General features: G+C 41.7%; 1 protein-coding gene across 4 annotated transcripts in view; it reads left to right on the forward strand.

Moving 5' to 3' along the window:
* ptk2b.L (protein tyrosine kinase 2 beta L homeolog) overlaps positions 1-23,807 on the forward strand; it is a 90,603-nt gene that overhangs the window by 60,111 nt on the left and 6,685 nt on the right. For 3 of the 4 annotated variants that reach the window (XM_018264124.2, XM_018264122.2, XM_018264123.2), the window contains 14 exons: positions 712-809; positions 1,163-1,247; positions 2,898-2,998; positions 4,462-4,577; positions 4,714-4,814; positions 4,897-4,986; positions 6,891-7,095; positions 9,978-10,086; positions 12,634-12,699; positions 17,711-17,836; positions 18,268-18,429; positions 20,480-20,518; positions 20,686-20,713; positions 21,685-21,734. In XM_018264124.2, coding sequence (XP_018119613.1) covers positions 712-809; positions 1,163-1,247; positions 2,898-2,998; positions 4,462-4,577; positions 4,714-4,814; positions 4,897-4,986; positions 6,891-7,095; positions 9,978-10,086; positions 12,634-12,699; positions 17,711-17,836; positions 18,268-18,429; positions 20,480-20,518; positions 20,686-20,713; positions 21,685-21,734 — 1,376 coding nt within the window. The remainder of the gene's footprint in view (positions 1-711; positions 810-1,162; positions 1,248-2,897; positions 2,999-4,461; positions 4,578-4,713; positions 4,815-4,896; positions 4,987-6,890; positions 7,096-9,977; positions 10,087-12,633; positions 12,700-17,710; positions 17,837-18,267; positions 18,430-20,479; positions 20,519-20,685; positions 20,714-21,684; positions 21,735-23,807) is intronic. The other variant, XM_041563618.1, reaches the window with a different exon arrangement.

Here is a 23,807-nt window from a genome sequence, read left to right on the forward strand (position 1 = left end):
TCCAGTAGTACTATACCCCTGTCATTTGCTGAATAATATCTCTTCTTTCTTATTTATTAAAGGATACGTAAACCTTTAAAATAAGTGACTGTAAAATTGATGAGGGGACTATTCTAAGCACTTTTGCAATGTACATTATTTATTTTTTATTCCAAGATATTAAGGGATACATGTACTGTTAATATGAATGAATTGTGTTACAACAGCGCCACCTGCTGGTCAGTTTCCCACCAGTCTGACCAGCAAGTAGTCAAGGAAGTTGTCAGGAGAAAGAAAGAGGCTGCTCTGATGTTCTTCTTTAGAATAAAAAGAAAATAAATAATGACTGTAAATGACAAAAGTGCTTAGAATAGCCCCCTCATCAATTTTACAATAACTTATTTTAAAGGTTTTCTTATCCTTTAAGCATGGCCAAAACTGAGCTTTCAATATGGCTGCTTTTTTTCCGCAGTGTTCAGCTTCCCCTACTGGGCTGTTCCTGTATCCCGGGTCAGTTTAAGGGTAGGGTGGGGAGGCCATTTGCTGTGGGTTCCCAGTATCTAAGGGGACTGATTCAGAGGGAGAATGTAGAGAAAATCTTATTTTTATTATGTACTTTGGGAATGTGCAGCTTTTAGCTCTTTTAATTGAATAGCCTGGGAGTTGTAGTAGAACAACAGTTGGACGACCACAGTTTGAACAGTCCCTTCATTTAATACGATGTATTTACAGATAACCGTTTCACCATCAGTCGAAGTGATGTGGCGCTGGGGAGGATCCTGGGAGAAGGCTTTTTCGGGGAAGTGTATGACGGCGTCTATATGAATCCGGTAATGAATCACATGACCAGCGCGGTGTTATAACAAGATTACAGCCCTATTCCTAGGATTTTATCATAGTTACAAAGATGAAGAAGAGCCGATACAATAGAACAGTAGATGTAGAATATACTGGGAGGTGGGAAAAGTCTGCAGTGTAACAGTAGGGGGCAGTGTTCAACAGGTAAAAGAGACCAAAATATGGAAAAGATTGTATAGAATACAGGCTCCACCCACTTAGCCATCATTTTATCTGTATGGACTATAAATTACACATAGTACATCAGTATAAGGTACCTTAGTAATACGGGAGGGGGGTTGTTTATTAGGAGGGCTAAACATTCTACATGTGGTTTCCTCTGCAGAAGGGAGAGAAGATCAACGTGGCGGTGAAGACCTGTAAGAATGACTGCGCGGCCGACGTCAAGGAGAAGTTCATGAGTGAAGCGTGTAAGTGGCCTATTAATACTTTCCTCCCACCTGTACCCCATTAACTATATGTGCTGGGGACCTTATAGCCCAATGCACTTTGTAGTTCCCTTTCTCGATCTTCCACCTACCGTTAGTATAGGCTCTTCAACAGTTTGCTGGAGTAGCCATCTGCCCAACCATATCATACAACATAGGAAAAGGGACTGGAGAGCCTTCAGTATGAAATAAATGTAGTTTTTATTGACACTCTATTGGGGTTATGTTATTTAAGGCACTAAGTTTGCCCAGGGGCAGTAACCCATAGCAACCAATCAGCAGGTAGAAGTTACTGGTCACCTGTTTAAAAGCAAGCATCTTATTGGTGGCTATAGGTTACTGCTCCTGGGCAAACTTAGTGCCTTTTATTACATAGTGGGGATTATGTTTCCTTCCTCTGGTGCAACTTGCATCAGAGGAAGGACCTGCATGGTCCGAAACATGTAGTGCTTCAATAAAAACTACATTTATTTCATACTGAAGGCTCTCCAGTCCCTTTTCCTATGTTGGACCTTATAGCCCATACGCTCTCCACTGCCCAAAGGGAGTGCTAATGTGTTCTGTGCCTTGTGGCATAAGGAATCTCTGGATATTAGGCCGGATAATGTATGTTCATAATCAAAATTTATAGTAACACGAATATCCACAAATTGTACCCTGGGATTAAAGGGGTTGTTTACCCTTTAATTTAACTGTAAGTATGCTGTAGAGATTGATATTCTGAGACAATTTGCAATTGGTTTTTATTATTTGTGGTTTTTGAGTTATTTAGCTTTTTATTCACCTGTTCTCCAGTTTGCAGTTTCACCAATCTGGCTGCTAGGGTCCACCATACCCTAGCAACCATGCATTGATTTGAATAAGAGACTGGAATATGAATAGAAGAGGCCTGGTTAGAAAGAGGAGTGATAAAAAGTAGTAATAACAATAAATGCATGGTTGCTAGGGAAATTTGCACCCTAGCAACCAGATGACTGAAACTGCAAACTGGAGAGCTGCTGAATAAAAAGTGAAATAACTTAAAAACCACAAATAATAAAAAAAACAATTGCAAATTGTCTCAGAATATCCCTCTCTACATCCTACCAACAGTTAGTTTAAAGGTGAACAACCCCTTTAAGTAGCCAGTGTGTATAGGGGAGGCGCTAACACAGGGGTGACATTGTATAGACAGTCAGATATGTAATTAATAAAGCTCAAGAGGGTGACATTTTTCAGAGGAAAGAGTGGCCCCTGACTTCATATTGTGCAACTATCGAGAAAATGATTTGGCTACACCCTGTGATGTCATGCCCTGTGATGTCACACCCTGTGATGTCACACTAATAAATGAAATTGTGCAGATGTGATGGGCCTTATAATGATAAGGAACTGATGAATGAATGGGGCTACACAGAGCATATTTTCTTCTCTGGCATCAGAAACAAACCTTCATTGGTTGCTATGGGTTACTAGACCTGGGCAAACTTTACTTAGGAAACTCTACAGCTTCAGAACAAATGGAGAAAGTGAATCCTTTAAAGGTCCCAGATGCTTCATATTGGAAATGTTTGCTGTTTAATCCATGAACACGGGGACCCTCTGTAACCCTCTAGAACTCAATGTTATGTGGTACCTTCCGCTTCTCTTTAGATCTGATGAGGAATTTGGACCACCCGCACATAGTCAGGCTTATTGGAATTATTGAAGACGACCCAATATGGATTGTGATGGAGCTGTACCCGTATGGAGAGGTAATGCCACAATCACTTGAGGTTATGAAATGGAAACATTGTTTTTATAACTTGATATAAGGACAATTATTAGCCACTTATCTGTTGGGCACAGGTCAATAAGTGGCCAATTTGGCACCTGTTATCAGCCCATAAGAACCAACTCTTAGTGGCTTTTATACATATGACCTCTAATATAAACAATAAACCGTAACCGACACTGTGCTGGGAGCTGCCATACTACATGCATGTACTGAAGATTTCAGCAACAACAACAGTACATTTAGAGAATCACACTGTTCTGCTCATACAATAAACCACAACGGAAAATAAAGAAAAGATAAAGGTTGGTTAGACACAGGTTTAATTTGCCCTTAAATTCACCACCAATTTCCAACCATGGATAAGACACTTGTCTCAGCTTCGAGACTTAAAGGATAAGTACACTTTTAAAATAAGTAAATGTAAAATGAATGAGGGGGATATTCTAAGCACTTTCGCAATGTACATTCTTTATTTTATTTTTTTAATTCCAAGATATTAATAAAAGGATACATATACTGTTAATATGAATGAATTTTGTTACAACAGCACCACCTGCTGGTCATTTTCCCACCAGTCTGACCAGCAAGTAGTCAAGGAAGTTGTCAGGAGAAAGAAAGAGGCTGATGTTCTTCTGCTTAGGAAAAGAATTAGAAAAACCTTTCTCACATCTTTCCTAAGCAGAAGAACATCAGCCTCTTTCTCCTGACAACTTCCTTGACTACTTGCTGGTCAGACTGGTGGGAAACTGACCAGCAGGTGGCGCTGTTGTAACAAAATTCATTCATATTAACAGTACATGTATCCCTTAATATCTTGGAATAAAAAAATAAATAATGAATGTACATTGCAAAAGTGCTTAGAATAGCCCCCTCATCAATTTTATATTCATTTATTTTAAAGGTATTTTAAGACCCTGGTGGGCACAAGTACAAGAGCATGCCCCTTAGCGCCCATTTGCATCCCCCTACTTTCAGCATTTTGCACTGAACAGCAGATGAGAAATCTGGCACAGCTTCGCCAGGCCTTTAGTCATGCATAGTGATGGGCGAATTTATTTGCCGGTTGCAAATTCGCGGCGAATTTGCCTCCGGCAAAAATCTTCGCTGGCGTAAAAAAAATGGATGCCGGCATCTGATTTTTGGACGCCAAGCCCATTTTCACCAAAAAACGGACACCGGCATCAAAGAAACGGACGCCGGAGTCAAAAACAGGACGCCGGCGTAGTTTCGCAAATTTTTCGCAGTTTTGCGAATTTCGCACGAAATCAAAAACGCCGCACATTCGCCCATCACTAATCATGCAGAATTTGGTTATCAACCTTTATTTTCCCTTTATTCTGCAGCACAAAACAATTAAGTATAACTGGGAATGAATATAGGGACAATGGAAGGAAAGGGGAACTAAACCATATACTCACTGTGTGACTTGTCTCTCTGCAGCTTGGGCAGTACCTAGAGAAACACAAGAACTCCCTGCAGGCTCTCAGCCTGATCCTCTACTCACTACAGATCTGCAAAGCCCTCGCCTACTTAGAGGGAATAAACTGTGTCCACAGGTAACTGTAACACCTGCACGCGGAGGCCTTGTTTGGATTGGACATGGGGAAGGGATTAGCCTGGCAGGGTGGGGGGACAGGTCACAATGTAAAATTGTGAACCAGTTCTGAGCTTGATCCGTTGTCTGTATAACAGGGACATTGCAGTCCGGAACATCCTGGTGGCTTCTCATGAGTGTGTGAAACTGGGAGACTTTGGCCTTTCTCGGTACCTAGAGGAAGAAGAGTATTATAAAGGTGGGTATCAGTAAGCCCAGAGCATTTATGGGATACATTATATATGGGGGATACTTACCCACAATTCTCCCTCTCTCCCCAGCTTCAGTCACCCGTCTCCCAATCAAGTGGATGGCTCCAGAGTCCATCAATTTCCGACGGTTTACGTCAGCCAGCGATGTCTGGATGTTTGGTGAGTGCGTAGGTTTAGGATGAACTTATGTCTCAAAGTGATACTAGCAGGGCCCATTATCCAGAAACCCATAATCCAGAAAGCTCATTATCCATCTGAGCAAATCATTCTCATTCTTTAAAGCAATTTCCTTTTTCTCTGTTGGACAATATCTTGTACTGGATTCAACCTGAGCTGCATGAACCCAAATTGGTGGCAAAACTATTCTGTGTCTGCTCCAATGTACCAGAACTTCACAGTGGGCTCCAAGGGATTTCACTCTCTGTTCCTCAACCCTAAAATGTGGCAGGTCTCAACTGGGGAACTACTCCACACTAACTCAAGTAACTAACTCAAATCTTAAGTTGGCCATACAAGCAAAGATACGCTCGGCAAGGTTGCTGATCTCCCCGATACACCCATCTTGAGATGTGTCATATTGGGCTGATCTAGGGCCCAACTATTGGATCTCATGACAGGTATACAGGAGGCCGGAGTGAGGACTGGATCAACAAACCATTGCTGTCCTGGATCCAACGGGATTTTTAAAACTGTCCAATTGATATTTGGATAATTTTCGGCCAGATATCGACCTGGGTAGCCCGTGGGGCCTCATACACTGACTATAAGCTGCAGACACTGACTATCAGCATCTTTTTTTGGCCTGTGTATGGCCACCTTTACTCAAGCTAGTAAGAGTACAACACTCTTCTTACTAGGTCACTCTGTATATCTAGGCTTGAGTTACCTTAGCGCTTAAAGGATAAGTAAAATAAGTGAAATTGAGGAGGGTGCTATTCTAAGCACTTTTGCAATGTTCATTCATTATTTTTTGTTTTTTAATTCCAAGATATTAAGGGATAAATGTACTGTAAATATGAATGAATTGTGTTACAACAGCGTCACCTGCTGGTCATTTTCCCACCAGTCTGACCAGCAAGTAGTCAAGGAAGTTGTCAGGAGAAAGAAAGAGGCTGATGTTCTTCTGCTAAGGAAAAAAAAAATAAGAAACCTTTCTCAAATCTTTCCTAAGCAGAAGAACATCAGCCTCTTTCTTTCTCCTGACAACTTCTTCCTTGACTACTTGGTGGTCAGACTGGTGGGAAACTGAGCAGCAGGTGGCGCTGTTGTAACACAATTCATTCATATTAACAGTACATGTATCCCTTAATATCTTGGAATTAAAAAAAATAATGAATATACTTTACAAAGTGCTTAGAAAAGCCCCCTCATCAAGTTTACATTCACGTATTTTAAAGGTTTACTGATTCTTTAAAAGGCCTACTACATCAGACCATCCTCTCCCTAAACAGAGTAAAGTCAGAACCAAGTGCTCTCTCCCCTTTCATAGACTTGGAACAGGTACTAAAATCACTATGCCTGGGCCTATAGGAACACATCTGCCCCCCAAGCCATAGGTTACATTTCCTCATAGTAGGAATGGTTAATGCTTTACATGCCCTACAATCTGCCCAAAATTGTCCAGATATCTCTTGGCCAGGTTAGAAAGTCCTGTTGGATAAGGACTGCATCCACTGGCTTTATGAGGATGCCCAGCTCTAGGCTAATGACACACAGGGAGGTTTCTCTGCCAATGTATTTGTTGGTAGAAAAATGTTCCAAATTGCCAGTGTCATTTCCCATTGACTTTAATGGACACTGCCTGCTATTAAAGGCAATGGGAAGCAATTTTGGGCATCTACTTCTACTTATATTATACACAATCATCATTTGCACCCAAAACCATTTCTTCCCATATTTAAAAACATGGAATAGGGAGACATTTCTACACAAAAGGAACATAATGTATAAAAGTATTTAGGGCATTTCATTTCCTGGTTTTACTGCTCCTTCCACAGAAGATAATGATACATCCTTGTTCATTGTTGGGGAATCTCATCTGATTGTCCATGTGTTTCTTTAAGGGGTCTGCATGTGGGAGATACTCTCGTTTGGGAAGCAGCCATTTTTCTGGTTGGAGAACAAAGACGTGATCAGCGTCATTGAGAAAGGAGATCGTCTTCCGAAACCTGAAATGTGCCCACCGACCCTCTACACCCTGATGACCCGATGCTGGACTTATGACCCTTTTGAGAGGCCCAGATTTAATGAGCTTGTTTGTAGCCTCAGGTAAAGCAGATTTTATTGTGTATTAAAAAGTCAAGAATTTTACCGCTGCTGTTTCCAACTACAGATGGAGCCAATGGTGCTCTATGGGGAATGTAGTCAACCCTGAGCTGCTGGGAATTCCAAGGTTCCCTCAGCAAGTTGGACTAAAGCTGGCCATAGATGTTGAGCTTTTTAAAAGATCAGATCCTGATCTTGAGACCACGATGTTCTCAGAACGATCGTATGATCGTACGAATTTACCATCAACTAAAAATACCAATTTGGCAGGAAAACAAAGGGGAGCTGCCTGCTTGGCCCTGCAAACATAGATACATTGCACTGGGACCCACAAAGATTTTTTGACCTGGCCGATCAATTTCCTGACAGATGTCGGCCGAAAAATCGTAAGATGTATGATCGTTCGAATCCCACTAACCGCACGATAATTTCGAAGGCTTGGTCGGGCTTCCCAAAAATCGGTCGTTCTGCAAGAAGAAACGTCGCGTCTATGGGGAGCTTAAGACATGCGACTGACTTGCGTCCAGTGAGCTAGAAGCTACTGCATTGGTGAATCTCGTGCAGTTGTGGTGCAATCTATTAAAGGGTGTCCACAGTCAATCTAAACTAGCCCTTTGAACATGACGCTTCTTAAATGAGCCCTATTCTTTGCCTTTCCAGCTCAATTGAACTCCTACGAGTTTCTAAGAGTATCACACCAGCTCTTGAATAATTAGGGTTATTTATGAAGCTCCCGCTGCCGAGAACAATGCGATTTGTAAGGTAAATTGCCTTTAATTTATCAGCATAATTGTCTTGACAGCCATAGAATTCAGCTCTACAATGAAGTCCCCTCGCGCATAAATCCCGGCTCTATAAATCACCGAGGCAATTGAGTGAAATCTATTGCCGCTTCTCAACGGCCAGAGCTAATAAAGTTATATTTTAAGAGCTGAAACTCATTTCCTAGAGTAGGTTTCAAGTTTACTTTGCATGAGTGCCGCTAGCAGGACCTCCTGAACCCCATGACCGGCAGACCAAACACAGTCATGCTCTCCATGATTAATGGTCCCACTGACAACATGATCGATGGATTGAATGACATCCTCTGAGCTCTCCTGTGAGCCCAACGCTAGCTCCGCTTTTATGTTGCCAAATGTATTCTCTCTCTCTCTATGATTAACAGACAATGAAATATTCATCTACATTGTACAGAAGCCTCATACTTTCTCCAGCAAGCTTTATACCCTGAGGCAGCCAATAATTTTTTTGGTGGCAGCAAATTTTGGGTTTGTCCTTCATCAATTTCTCTTTAGAATAAAGGGGTTATTCATAGACTGGATTAGGATCATCATAGAATCTAAGATAATTCTCCTGACTTGTGTTGGCATGACCCCATCTGATTAAGCCTGCTCTGCTTAGGAGCCAGCTCCTCTAGTTGTGCCCTGGTTGGATTTTGTGTGGGTGCCATCAAAAGAAGGATCAATCCAATAAGCAAGAAGAGAATAGTTCAAATGAGCCATAAAGAGTGGTCTTTAGACTTTTCCAGTTAAAGCCCTCTTTAGAGGTCCAACTTTTGGTCAAGGACCCCCTTAGCTCATAACAAGGTTACAGATATAGGCAAATATGGACGTATAAGTAATTTAGTAATAGTTCCAAGCAGTGGTATAACTAGTTAGCAGCAGCCCCATCCGCAAAAAAAGCCCAACCAAACACAATTCCCCTGCTCCTGGCCCACAGGTAGGAGAGAAGCTGGGGCCCTCGGCCAGTGGTTCCAAGAATATCTAGAATAGCAGATACTTTTTCACCCCAAAGCTCCAAATTACGGAATGGCCGTTAATTAACCCTCGATATTCGACTGGGAATTAAAATCCTTCGACTTCGAATATCGAACAGTGCGATCGAACGATTGAAGGATTATTCCTTCGATCGAACGATAAAATCCTTCGAATCGAACGATTCGAAGGATTTTAATCCAACGATCGAAGGAATATCCTTCAATCAAAAAAACTTAGGAAAGCCTATGGGGACCTTCCCCATAGGCTAACATTGAGTTTGATAGCTTTTAGACGGCGAACTAGGGGGTCGAAGTTTTTTCTTAAAGAGACAGTACTTCGACTATCGAATGGTCGATTCGAAGCCGTAGTCGTAGTAGCCCATTCGATGGTCAAAGTAGCCCATAAAACACTTCGAAATTCGAAGTTTTTTTTACTTCGAATCCTTCACTCGAAGTTAGTGAATCGGCCCCTTAATGTTTATATGATTTTTTTAGTAGATTTAAGGTATGAAGATCCAAATTATGGAATGATCCATTATGCAGAACACACCAGGTCCTGAGCATTCTGGATAATAGGTCCAATACCTGTATAACCTAATACTGACCTGCCAAAGGACATAACCCTCTTCCAACAATAATATACGCCCAAACCTAGCTGGCCAAAATTCTCCTGGGTTCTACAGAAATTAAAGGTTGGCAGAACCTTTACTTTGCTACTGGTGTATGGCCACCTTAGGGCTGTACTACAATTCTCAGAATGCCCTGACAGCATAAATACATAGGGCTGTAGTTCAATGACAGTTGTTAGGCCACACCTTGGAGACACGGGGTCCGAATACTTTCAATGGAAGGTATAAAAGTGGAAGCACAAAGCTAGGCAGGAAGCAGTAAATCACTGATAAATGAACAGATTACATTATGGCAGATGGAGCTATTTTTAAAAGCCATTTTCAAATGTCACTGGGGGTTTGATTTTATTAAGTGTTCTGACTGTTGTTCCATTTGCCTTTCCTTAAATGCTAAGCTAAATCTCTCATGAAAAAGTTTTTTTTTTAATTTTGTACCAAGAACATATTATTTCATAAGTTATAATATAGTCCTTATGTTTTTATTTCCTTATCTACCCCAGTGATATCTATCAGACAGAGAAAGAGATCATCAAAGATAAGGAGAGGAACAACCGTCAACGGCCTCCTAAAATCATTGAACCTCCACCCATGCAAGAACCTCCCCCAAAGGTAAGTCCCCCAAGATACTGCAGGTCTTCCAGGCACTCAGATGGGGGAAGAGGGAGTTTCAACAACTACGAGGTGTAATCGTGTTTTTTTAAAAAAAATGAGCAAAGTCAAAGCAACATCAAAATCATTCAAAATGTTTTTGAAATCATTTCAATAGCTTTTATAGAAGGATGGTCGAATATTGATGATTTCTTAATGTTTAATCTAAAACAAGTGCTTCCTATTCCCTTAGAAAATAATGGGATTTTGCCAGGTTTGAGCTGCCGAGAAAAGTTATATTTTTGGGTGAAATCGAGAAATACTGTTATTTGAGCTGCCAAGAAACCTCAGTTATGTTTTTGGGTGAAAAAATGAGTACCGAACCAAAACCGAATTTGCATATGCAAATTAGTGTCGGGAAAGGAAAAATGTGTTTGTTTTTTTTTACTTTCTTGTTTTGTTACGAAATCACACGATTTACCTTTCCACCCCCAGGATTTGGATTCGGTTCAGCCAGGCACAAGGATGTACGTAGGCACAATGTTTTACTGGACTTTGGCATTTCTGTTAAACTTACAATTACCAAAAAATTGCCAAAATCTGAAAATTCTGACAAAATTGATTTTACTACAATATATATGTGTATGTGTGTGTATATATATATATATATATATATATATATATATATATATATATATATATATATATATATATATATATATATATATATATATATATATATATATATAAAGCCATGAATATCTTGTAAATGATATCCTTATAAACGGTGAGTTCTGATGTCATTTCTGTCACATGACTCACTGAAATTTGTATATTATATACTGAATAAAGTACCCCCAGTTGCAAAATATGAGGATATTAGAAGTTACCTCAGAGTTCCATGACCTGTATAAAAAATGGTCATGAAACTCCTCGGTAACTTATAATATCCTTATATTTTACAATAGGGGGTACTTTTGAGAAAGGCTAGAGAAGTAGGCTAGAGAGGTAGCCGAAACATCAGCTATTTTTTCATTTCAATAAATTGCACCTTTTTTTCATCCTAAACCCTGTGAGTGCTCGCCTTCTTGTGGATATCTTACTCTTTTGCTGATAGCACCCAGGCACCGCACACTTTTCAAATGAGTAGTGCCGGCCCCATACGGACTTTATAGAAATATATATATATATATGTCGCGCTACAGTAAATTGTGTGTTCTGTTCCACTCCCAATATTGTGCTCCGGATGAGACCTTAAGATCTTAGGGAGTGAGCCCGCGGCGGAGTGGAGGCAGGGTGTAGTAAAACTGTAACTGGATACAGGGTATAATAATTGGGTGCCAGTGGTTTTTATAACTTAACCATGAACAGATTTATTGAACATATACAATCTTCAATGGAGTGTACAGTAGTATAGACAGGATTTCACAGCAACATTGGATAGGCACATACTCACATCACCTTTGGTCAGTATTAGTCCCCACAGGTAAGAGGACGTGCTCAGCAGCAATGAAGGTACACCCAACTTTCAGCCTTTTCCCTATGTGGAACCTGAGGGGAACCTCTCAACCCTAGTCCTATACACTTTGTCCCTACTTCTGGGCTATTAATACCCGGGATCTCAATCCCTCTGCCTCTCCTTGTTGGAGCCTTGAGCTGCTCAGCTAAATAATCTGTCACTCCTAGAGTGACCTCCTAAGAGTGAGTAGCCTATCCTATACTAATACTAGACCTGACCTGTCTAGGTCCCACAGGGCTCTGCCTGCCTGTTCAGGTTAGAGCCAGCACAAGATGGACCCTGAAAGCATGGCTCCAGAGCCTTTTATACTCTAGCACAATGCCATCTACTGGTCACTGTGAGAAACAACAAGGGGCATAGCTTAGAGCAGGAATAGGAAACAGTTACCCCATATAACTGTATTTTAGGACCCAGTTAGGTGTCTATAACACTAGAGAACTGCCTGCTAAATAATACTGGGGATGGTTATTTTACACATCCCTACATATATATATATATATATATATATATATATATATATATATATATATATATATTATATATATATATATATATATATTACTTTTGCAGAATAGGTATCAGTTTTGATGCTCGAGGTGTTTTCCATGTAACTGAAGAAGACTTTACTCGTGCGTTTTTGTGAAAATAACATTGGGAATTATTCTATTATATGCTCCCGCGATTATTGCTACGGTATAAAACCAGATCTTTGTAACAAGTCGTCGGCAATATCCCGCAATACACAACAGTCCCTTTATACTTTAAATTAAAAGGGAGAAAATGTGAGTCACGTAGCTCCGGCTAATCTGCTCCTGATCTCCCACGGCACAGAGGGATCTTTCAGAATAACAAAATGAACTATGAGACATATTTCCATCTGTTCAATTCATTCTGTCCATGATTGTAGCAAATATGTAGAAAACTCTGATCCGAGAATTACCCATTATTAATAAATGATGTATGCAGTGCTTTACAGAGCATACACTCAAACAGGTTAAAGTTAATATATTGACCAGGTGAATAAATAGGGTTTCCTTTTATTTCTTCAGCCTAGTCGGCCTAAATACAAGGCAGCTGCCCCCGGAAATCTGCTGGCACCTAAACTACTGACTCAGGTAAGACAGAGAACTGGTTCCGTTGGTTGCAATGGTGACTGGAGAAATCCAAATGCAACCGGGTCAGACTCTCATTACACATCTTCATATTGTCCAACGGCAATCTTTTCCTCAATATGTTATAGTGATGCAGATCTCTGGCCTTCTCTACCACATTCTTGATAGGATGAGCCTTAGAGGGACCCAGTAAAGAACTTTGGGTCAGGAACCTCTGGCTTAGCATGAAGGGATGGACCCCTAGATCAAACGTTAGTGCCTGGGCAAGAATGTTTGACAGAACAATGGTGGGACCAAATCTTGCACTTATAGGTTTCTGTTGGTTTCAGTTTGCAGATAGGGGTTCATTAATAAAGCTGGTGAATATAATAATGGCGGTGGCTGATGGTTTATGACTGATAATGCTCATGACTATATGGTTGGCTACTTGGTATTAATGATTAATAAAAAGGATGAGGGCTGATGATTGGCTAATGATAATGATGAAGGAGCAATGATGATGATGATAACGATTGGTTGACTGATGACTGAGTAATGATGAAGAGAATGGTGGACAATGCTGACTGAACCATGGAGATCAAGACTGTTACCTGATTGATGGCTGAGTATTGATGATGATGATGAAGAGGAGGCAGAGAATGATCAATGATTGCCTTACTGTGATGAAAGATGACAATATTGAGATACATCCCATTAACTGTGAACAAACATGATTTATGCAACATGGGTACTGTCCTCCTCTCGTGGTGGTGGTGGGGGCAACAATCAGTCTCTTAATTAGTTTTGCATCTTCATTAGTCTCTGAACTTCCTAAAGTCAGGTACCCATTCCCTCTCCCTGCCAGGTATAGATTATAGAGAATCTCATTGCCTTTGATGAGTGTTGATCATTGCTTAAAAGTCATGGCAGGTTTTGGCCAACCAATAAATATAAATGCAGTTAAATTGACTATACCTATCCATGAAATGAATGTAGCACTCCGTCAGCTGACTCGACCCTGGTGCTGACACTTCATGTGTTAAAGGAGAAGGAAAGCTAGCAAAGCAGTTTGTTGCCGAAAGATTAGCCACAACAGTACAAGCTATAACACTATTTATTCTGTAGAATGCTTTACCATACCTGAGTAAACAGCTCTAGAAGCTCTCTGTTTGTTTAGGATAGCAGCTGCCATATTTTCTTGGTGTGACATCACTTCCTACCTGAGTTTCCCTGCCCATTCATAGCTCTGGGCTCAGATTACAGCAGGGAGGGGAAGAGGAGCAAACTGAGCATGCTCAAGCCCTAGCCCTGGAGTTTTAAGCTGAAAACAGGAAGTCTGATACAGAAGCCCATGAGTACACAATAGAAGGAAAGAAATGTGCTGTTTCTTTTGACAGAGGACTCAGAGCAGCATTAATTTGAGGGTTTACTGGTGTATTTATATAGATCTTTCTGATAAAACTTACTTAGCTTTAGCCTTTCCTTCTCCTTTAATGATCCACTTACAATTCAGTATTATTGATACATATATAGTGAGAAGTGGTTAAAGTAACCAAACAAGTTACAGTAGGGTATCTCTGCTTGACCGCCCAATAAGAATTGGACTTGACTATATGTGTATAATGCCAAGGCCCTTCCTTACTCACGACATGTATGTGCAGGAATCTCTGAGAAAGCTATTGACCACAAGGTATTAGGATAATAATAAAGCGCAAAGCTGACAATTAGCAGATGGCACTTACACTAATGCATTCTCTATCAGCAGTGCTACAATGGAACCACAATGTCATTAATCATCCACCAGCCAATGAGGGGAATCACAGCATTGTGGCTATTTGGGTTTATCAGATCATTAAATCCCTTCTGCTAATGAAATGCACACTTTTCTCTTGTTATTGCATATAACAGAGCAGGGATTTGGGGAACAATAGGCTTTCTATATGTTATTTCTTACTGACTATAATTATTCTGCAGTTATTGCTTGTTACAGCCAACTGATCATTCTGCCACTGTTTTGCTTTTCCCTTTTCCAGCTAAATTATATCACTTTCAAACTCACAGCCTGACCAGTTAATATTTGCTTACATGGGTTCTATTAATAGTTTTTTGGGGTGGGGGTAGGTATCCACAGAGTAAAATATTCGTTATCTCTGTATGTCAGGAACACACAGAAGGGAGATATGGTTCATGAAGTGAATTTCTGGTTGACTATATAAAATCTAAGCAAATAGCTTGTCCTTGAAGTTTACTAGGTCATTAAATAATATTTATTAGAATTTTGCTACTATGGTCAAAAAGTTTACTGTGCTGGCTTTGAAAGGAGGCTTCTGAAGCTAACTAGCTACTATCCCACTGCAGCTAGACTATTATACCCACTGTTACTATAGGCACCATCTCTCCCTACTATACCTGCTATCCCACAGTCACACTCCCTTCCCAGAGACTATTATCCACTGTTACTATAGATACCATCTCTCCCTACTATACCTGCTATCCCACAGTCACACTCCCTTCCCAGAGACTATTATCCACTGTTACTATAGGCACCATCTCTCCCTACTATACCTGCTATCCCACAGTCACACTCCCTTCCCAGAGACTATTATCCACTGTTACTATAGGCACCATCTCTCCCTACTATACCTGCTATCCCACAGTCACACTCCCTTCCCAGAGACTATTATCCCACTGTTACTATAGGCACAATCTCTCCCTACTATACCTGCTATCCCCACAGTCACACTCCCTTCCCAGAGACTATTATCCACTGTTACTATAGGCACCATCTCTCCCTTACTATACCTGCTATCCTACAGTCACACTCCCCTTCCCAGAGACTATTATCCACTGTTACTATAGACACCATCTCTCCCTACTATACCTTCTATCCCGCAGTCACACTCCCTTCCCAGAGACTATTATCCCACTTTACTATAGGGCACCATCTCTCCCTACTATACCTGCTATCCCACAGTCACACTCCCTTCCCAGAGACTATTATCCACTGTTACTATAGACACCATCTCTCCCTACTATACTGCTATCCACCAGTCACACTCCCTTCCCAGAGACTATTATCCACTGTTACTATAGGCACCATCTCTCCCTACTATACCTGCTATCCCACAGTCACACTCCCTTCCCAGAGACTATTATCCCACTGTTACTATAGGCACCATCTCTCCCCTACTATACCTGCTATCCCACAGTCACACCTCCCTTCCCAGAGACTATTATCCACTGTTACTATAGACACCATCTCTCCCTACTATACCTTCTATCCCACAGTCACACTCCCTTCCCAGAGACTATTATCCCACTGTTACTATAGGCACCATCTCTCCCTACTATACCTGCTATCCCACAGTCACACTCCCTTCCCAGAGACTATTATCCCACTGTTACTATAGGCACCATCTCTCCCTACTATACCTGCTATCCCACAGTCACACTCCCTTCCCAGAGACTATTATCCCCACTGTTACTATAGGCACCATCTCTCCCTACTATACCTGCTATCCCACAGTCACACTCCCTTCCCAGAGACTATTATCCACTGTTACTATAGGCACCATCTCTCCCTACTATACCTGCTATCCCACAGTCACACTCCCTTCCCAGAGACTATTATCCACTGTTACTATAGGCACCATCTCTCCCTACTATACCTGCTATCCCACAGTCACACTCCCTTCCCAGAGACTATTATCCACAGTTACTATAGGCACCATCTCTCACTACTATACCTGCTATCCCACAGTCACACTCCCTTCCCAGAGACTATTATCCACTGTTACTATAGACACCATCTCTCCCTACTATACCTGCTATCCCACAGTCACACTCCCTTCCCAGAGACTATTATCCACTGTTACTATAGACATCATCTCTCCCTACTATACCTGCTATCCCACAGTCACACTTCCTTCCCAGAGACTATTATACCACTGTTACTATAGACACCATCTCTCCCTACTATACCTGCTATCCCACAGTCACACTCCCTTCCCAGAGACTATTATCCACTGTTACTATAGGCACCATCTCTCCCTACTATACCTGCTATCCCACAGTCACACTCCCTTCCCAGAGACTATTATCCACAGTTACTATAGGCACCATCTCTCCCTACTATACCTGCTATCCCACAGTCACACTCCCTTCCCAGAGACTATTATCCCACTGTTACTATAGACACCATCTCTCCCTACTATACCTGCTATCCCACAGTCACACTCCCTTCCCAGAGACTATTATCCACTGTTACTATAGACACCATCTCTCCCTACTATACCTGCTATCCCACAGTCACACTCCCTTCCCAGAGACTATTATCCACTGTTACTATAGGCACCATCTCTCCCTACTATACCTGCTATCCCACAGTCACACTCCCTTCCCAGAGACTATTATCCACTGTTACTATAGGCACCATCTCTCCCTACTATACCTGCTATCCCACAGTCACACTCCCTTCCCAGAGACTATTATCCACTGTTACTATAGACACCATCTCTCCCTACTATACCTGCTATCCCACAGTCACACTCCCTTCCCAGAGACTATAATCCACTGTTACTATAGACACCATCTCTCCCTACTATACCTGCTATCCCACAGTCACACTCCCTTCCCAGAGACTATTATCCACAGTTACTATAGGTACCATCTCTCTCTGTGGTTTTCTGGTCTGATCAGCTGCTGGGAACCTCTTTGCATCCCTTATGAGTGTCTCAGGATTCACTGGTGCTCTGGCCCCTTTTATTCTATAGTTATAATAACTGGCATATAGGTAAATAATTACAATCTTTTGAGCAGTAATAAATGAACCTTTCTGCTATTCCCACACAAATGTTTCTCTGTTAATGCTTTTATGCTGTGTTGTTCTTGTGGATAGTCCTGTTGGAGCTTCTTGTGTCCTGTGTGCTATATACTATACAATGTGTTCTCTTTAATCTGTTCACTGTTAACGTTGACTAGTCCTGTTGCTAATTGCTAGTCTGTGTGTGTTTTGCTTGGCTATTTTGCTGCACAGGTGCCAGAGAGTCTATGTGCAAGCTCTCCTACTCTCTGTAGTCCAACAGAGTATCAGTCTCCACTGGATTCCTCACACAGCCCACCACTCCTGCGCCATAGTACCTTCAAACGCCGCAGCATGAGGGTAAGGCTTGCATGCTGAGTGTCACTGATATCTGCGGCCTTGTTTCTTTAACCTGTGGTGTCAGGATCTAGGATTTCTTTGGTGGCATTAGTAGATGTTCCAGTCCTGGTGGTGGTGGTGATGGTCCATACAGTATCTCATGTTTCCTGTGGTGACATATGTAGGTGATGTCTAGAGTTGAGCAAATCCATTTGGGTTGAACCAAGATCAATTTGCCTTTTTTAAATCAAACTGACTAATTTGGTGACTTTGCATCTGATTAACCAACCAACTGATGTGGATCAGTCCAAAAATAATAAGTAACTGTCCGTAGGGCATCTTTATTCCTACATACCGTCATCTAGAACCTTCTCTATATCTCTACTGGTGACACCATCTGAAGCCACCAATCAGAATAACTTATTTTTTCATTCCACCCCCCCTACTTAAAGGAAGAGGACTTTGTAAAGCCAAACAGCAAAGAGGAAGCTCAGAAATTATGGGAAAAGGAACGGGATAAAATGCTCCAAGTCTTAAACCGACAGCAACAACAGATGGAGGAGGACGGCAAGTGGTTAAAGCAGGAGGAGAGATCACTTGTCAATACTCTCAAGGTGAGGGGTCCAGCCATGTGTCTTCTACTTCTCCAAATTGCTTCCGTGCCATGGAGGTGCCATTCACCTAAATTAAATATATATTGTTTATTATAATTTATTCATTTATTAATTTTTGGATTACAAATAAATGTCCCCATTAGGTGGGGATTACCTTGTAGACAAATAAATTGTGACTAAATCAGCCTTCTCTGGATAAATCTTAAAACAAAGGTTCCCAAATTATGGAATGGGCCTCCCTTTGGAGCTGTGGTGGGGAGGGGACTCACCCTGAAGGTCAGGTAGGGTAACATCTGGAGAATTGCTCCTCTAGATATACCTGAAAGCCACACTGATGGAAAAGGGGAGTACAGCAACTACTGCCACTCTAGATGGCAAGCTCTTTGAAACAGGTGATTTTTCCAGTAGTGTTTTGAGTTTAGAGTACAGAGTACAGAGCCACAACAGTCCTACCCAGCAGTCTGACACAAGCAATGGAAAAATAAATGATGTGAATTGGAGCATTGGAGCAATTGTAACTTCTATCTCAGGGCCATTTAAGTCAGGTCGTGGAGTAAAACAAGCAATCCAGTTAAATATATACAATAGAGCGCTCTATCTAACCTCTTGGCTTTCAGCTGTTAAACTACAACTCACAGAAGTTCCTGACAGCTTTTAGATGTACAGCTGAAAGACTCACCACAATTTATATAAAGTATTTGTAATGAAATTACCTGTGCGGCGGGGTCGCCCGCCTCGTGGTCCTTAGGCGCCATCTTTGTTTTCCTAGGGCACGCGGCATGATTGCACCAGCGCGCATTGACGCACGTTTTGGTGCGAAATCTGAGTGTATTTAAGGCCCATTCTGATCCCCAGCCAGGGCACGTGATAGAACTTGTTCTAGTGGTTTTCCTGAGCCTTGTGCGTCTGACTTTGAAATTCTGATCTGATTATCCGTGTTTGACCCTGCCTGTTCCTGACTATTCTGCATTCTGTATCCTGACCCTTGCCTGCCTACGACAACTCTCCTGCTTAACCCCTTGATTGACAACCCGGTTTTGACCCTTGCCTGCCTGACGATTCTGATATCTGCCTGCCTCGACCCAGCCTGTCTGACCATCCTTCTGCCTAATCCTCTTGTACCGTGACCTTCGGCCCAAAAGACTCTGCTACCAGCCGTGCCCCTTTGCCAGCCAGAACATCTCACCTTGTACCTCTCGTTAAGTCCAGGTGGCACCCAAGTAAGCTGAGGGCTCCTCCCGAAGCCCAACGGTGGTCACACTACTGGTGATGCTGGCCGTGACAGTTTTATCATCAACATTTTACCCAATGTTATCCTACTGATTCCATACCCTAGTGTCACCATCTTGTCCTACCAATGCCATACCCTAGAGTCTCCATCTTCTCCTACCAAAGCCTTACCCTATCTTTTCCTACCAATGTAATATACTAGTGTCTCCATCTTGTCCTACCAATGCCATCTCCAAGTGTTTCCATCTTGTCCTACTGATGCCTTACCCTATCTCGTCTTACCGATGCCTTACCTCATCTTGTCCTACAAATGCCATACCTTAGTGTCCCCATCTTGTCCTGCCAATGCCACGCCCTTGTGTCTCCATCTTGTCCTACTGATGCCATACCCTTGTGCCTCAATCTTGCCCTACCAATGCCATATCCTTGTGTCTCCATGTTGTGCTACCGATGCCTTACCCTATCTTGTCCTACCGATGCCTTACCCCATATTGTCCTACCAATGCCATACCTTTGTGCCTCCATCTTGTCCTACCAATTCCATTCCTTTGTGCCTCCACCTTGTCTTACTGATGCCATACTTTAGTGTCTTCATCTTGTCCCACCAATGCTGTAACTTAGTGCCTCTATCTTGTCCTACTAATTCCATACTTGTTGCTCTGTGGCAGCCCCACAATGTTCAAGACCTGAGGCAGTTGTCCCTATTTGCATCCTCATGAAGACAACTCTGTTCTGTCTATTAGATGAGCTTGTCCCTGATGCACTGACCTTCATCCGGGACAGTTATAACCCACTAATCACTTTGTTTTTTTACCTCTAGGATTCAAAGCAAAAAACAAATAACAACAAGCCTCCTGATGTAAGTACAAATGTGTCTATATATATATTTATTTGTAGGATAGAACTGTGTCTTGTGTATATGGAATTATACATCCCCCCTCCCCCCCTATAACCTTCCATTAGAGTGTTCTGCCCCAGACCAATACTATATACTATATAATAAACTGGTGTTTTTGTCTCTTTCAGACGCTTCCAGAAAAAGAACTAGCGTACAGTAAGTAAACTCACATCATTTACCAGATGCCACAGCCTGAGGCCAATGGATTGGGCTTGTGTTGCGAATATAATCTGATTATACTTTTAATTAAAAAATATATCAACCTGTTATTTCAATGCAGAACAATGACGTCAAAAGCAATATTTGTATATGGTTTTCTGCAATGCTGGTTCTGGCTTTGAAACATTGAGTTAACTGTTAGTATGATGTAGAGAGGGATATTCTGAGACAATTTGTAATTGGTTTTCATTTTATATTATTTGTGTTTTTTGAGTTATTTAGCTTTTTATTCAGTAGCTCTCCAGTTTTCAATATCAGCAATCTGGTTGCTAGGGTCCTAATTCCCCTAGCAACCATGCATTGATTTGAATAAGAGACTGGAATATGAACAGGAGAGGCCTGAATATAAAGATGAGTAATAACAAGTAGCAATAACATTACATTTGTAGCTTTACAGAGCATTTGTTTTTAGATGGGGTCAGCGACCCCTATTTCAAAGCTAGAAAGAGTCAGAAGACGAAGGCAAATAATTTAAAAACTATAAAAAATAAATAATGAAGACCAATTGAGAAGTTGCTTAGAATTGGCCATTCTATAACATACTAAAAGTTAACGTAAAGGTGAACCACCCTTTAATGAGCTGCTTTCTGCTACATTGTATAGCATTATGTATCCTTAAATGTTGTAAACAAAACAAACCCTTTAGGATTAAGTTACCCTTTAATTACTTTAAAGAAACCCAAATAAATGGGGTCACATGCAAGAAAAAGTACTGTCTCAATTGTATAAATACATTTAAACTCACTAAAAAGGATTAATGCATGTTGTTTATGTTTATTATGCAAAAATTAAACATTTGACCCCTTGAAATGGAAACATGGAAACAATACTCTAGTCTCATGGTGAGCTGAGCTGATTCATTATTATTATTATTATTATTATTATATCATTATTTCTCTACTTTTTAGCTGAATTCACAGTCCCCCCACCACAGAAGCCTCCCAGGTTAGGAGCACAGGTAAGGGGAAAATTATCCTTCATCATATTCTTTCTACTGTGTTTATGCTCTGAACTTAAATGGAGAATAAAATAAATATAATAAATAAATATATTTTGACTATTTCTGCATTTCTGTGCCAAAATCTGTCTGGGAGCGGGTGCGTTAGACGGCTGTTAGGAGTGTCATGCGTGATACAGGTATGGGACCTGTTATCCAGAATGCTTGGGACCTGGGGTTTTCCAGACAGCCTCTCTGTACTTCAGAACTTTCTGGATAACGGGTTTCCAGATAACGGATCCTGTATCCTGTATTAGCTGAAGACCATATTGGGGAACTGGCAACTCCCTTATTACAATAATTCAAAATACAGGTACGGGATCTGTTATCTAGAATGCTCAGGACCTGGGGTTTTCCAGATAATGGATCTTTTTGTAATTCATATATTCACACCTTAAGTCGAGAATAAAATAAATATAATAAATAAATATATTTTGACTATTTCTGCATTTTTGTGTCAAAATCTGTCTGGGAGCGGGTGCGTTAGACGGCTGTTAGGAGTGTCATGCGTGATACAGGTATGGAACCTGTTATCCAGAATGCTTGGGACCTGGGGTTTTCCAGATAATGGATCTTTCTGTAATTTGGATCTTCATACCTTAAGTCTACTAGAAAATCATATAAACATTAAATAAAGCCAATAGGCTGGTTTTGCTTCCAATAAGGATTAATTATATCTTAGTTGGGATCAAGTACAAGTTACTGTTTTATTATCCTATATACTAACCGAAGGCCTATCTATGTCCCGAGTGGAGGGGAGGCAGATGCGCACGCAACTTCGGTTAGGATCTATGAGATGCGCGCGCAACTTCAGCCGAAAGACATAGATGCGGCCTTCGATTAGCAGATGTGCTGGAAGGTTAGGATCAGAACAGGTTAGGATCGGGGAGGCAGATGCGCTGGAAGGTTAGGATCTAGGGAGGCAGATGCGCTCACCGTCTTCTTCTGCCTCCCGCCGCCTCTTCTTTCCTGCTCACTCAGGCGGCGACCGCTGGAAGGTTAGGATCTAGGGAGGCAGATGCGCTCACCGTCACACTAGGGGAACCGGTTGCGTACCTGCACGAAAGTCTGTATAAGCGTCGGCCATCTTGCTACTCCTCTGCGACTTTGTCATCCGCCCACTGCCAAATGCGCCCACTAAAGTCTGTATAAGCGTCGGCCATCTTGCTACTCCTCTGCGAGTTTGTCATCCGCCCACTAAAGTCTGTATAAGCATCGGCCATCTTGCTACTCCTTTGCAAGTTTGTCTAATGGCGGCGCTAGCGTCACTCTAGGAGGGGAACCGGTTGCGTACCTGCACGAAAGTCTGTATAAGCGTCGGCCATCTTGCTACTCCTCTGCGACTTTGTCATCCGCCCCACTGCCAAATCCGCCCACTAAAGTCTGTATAAGCATCGGCCATCTTGCTACTCCTCTGCGAGTTTGTCATCCGCCCACTAAAGTCTGTATAAGCGTCGGCCATCTTGCTACTCCTTTGCAAGTTTGTCTAATGGCGGCGCTAGCGTCACTCTAGGAGGGGAACCGGTTGCGTACCTGCGTGGGTGGCCATTTTTAGCAAAACGGGCTATATTATCTCCAAAAAATATTGATGTTGACATGATAAACAACCAAGTGATTGCATTACTTCCTGGACAAAGCTGTGTCTTTCTGAGTACTGACTGTATTGATTCTGAAGACGAAAGTGAGAAACTTAACTTCCCATTAGAATATTTAAACACTATCAACAATGCTGGATTACCACAACACAATCTTATACTCAAAGTAGGAACAATAGTCATGCTGTTAAGAAACCTTAAGGGTAGGGGCACACGGCGCGATTTCGCCGCGATTCTGCGCTAAGCGAGTTGTCGCTGCGTTTTTTAAGCCGAAATAGCTTTGCTAACTTTGGCGCTGGCGTCAATGCAAATCGCGGCAAAATCGCTGCGCTAATTCACACGCGGCGATTCGTTTTCTATTGTCGTCCGAAGTTGCCTCGCTGAGCGTTTCCGGGCGACAGTAGAAAAAGAATCGCCGCGTGTGAATTAGCGCAGCGAT

This window comes from Xenopus laevis, chromosome 5L, assembly GCF_017654675.1.
Source record: "Xenopus laevis strain J_2021 chromosome 5L, Xenopus_laevis_v10.1, whole genome shotgun sequence".
In the NCBI taxonomy this organism is placed as follows: Eukaryota; Metazoa; Chordata; class Amphibia; order Anura; family Pipidae; genus Xenopus; species Xenopus laevis.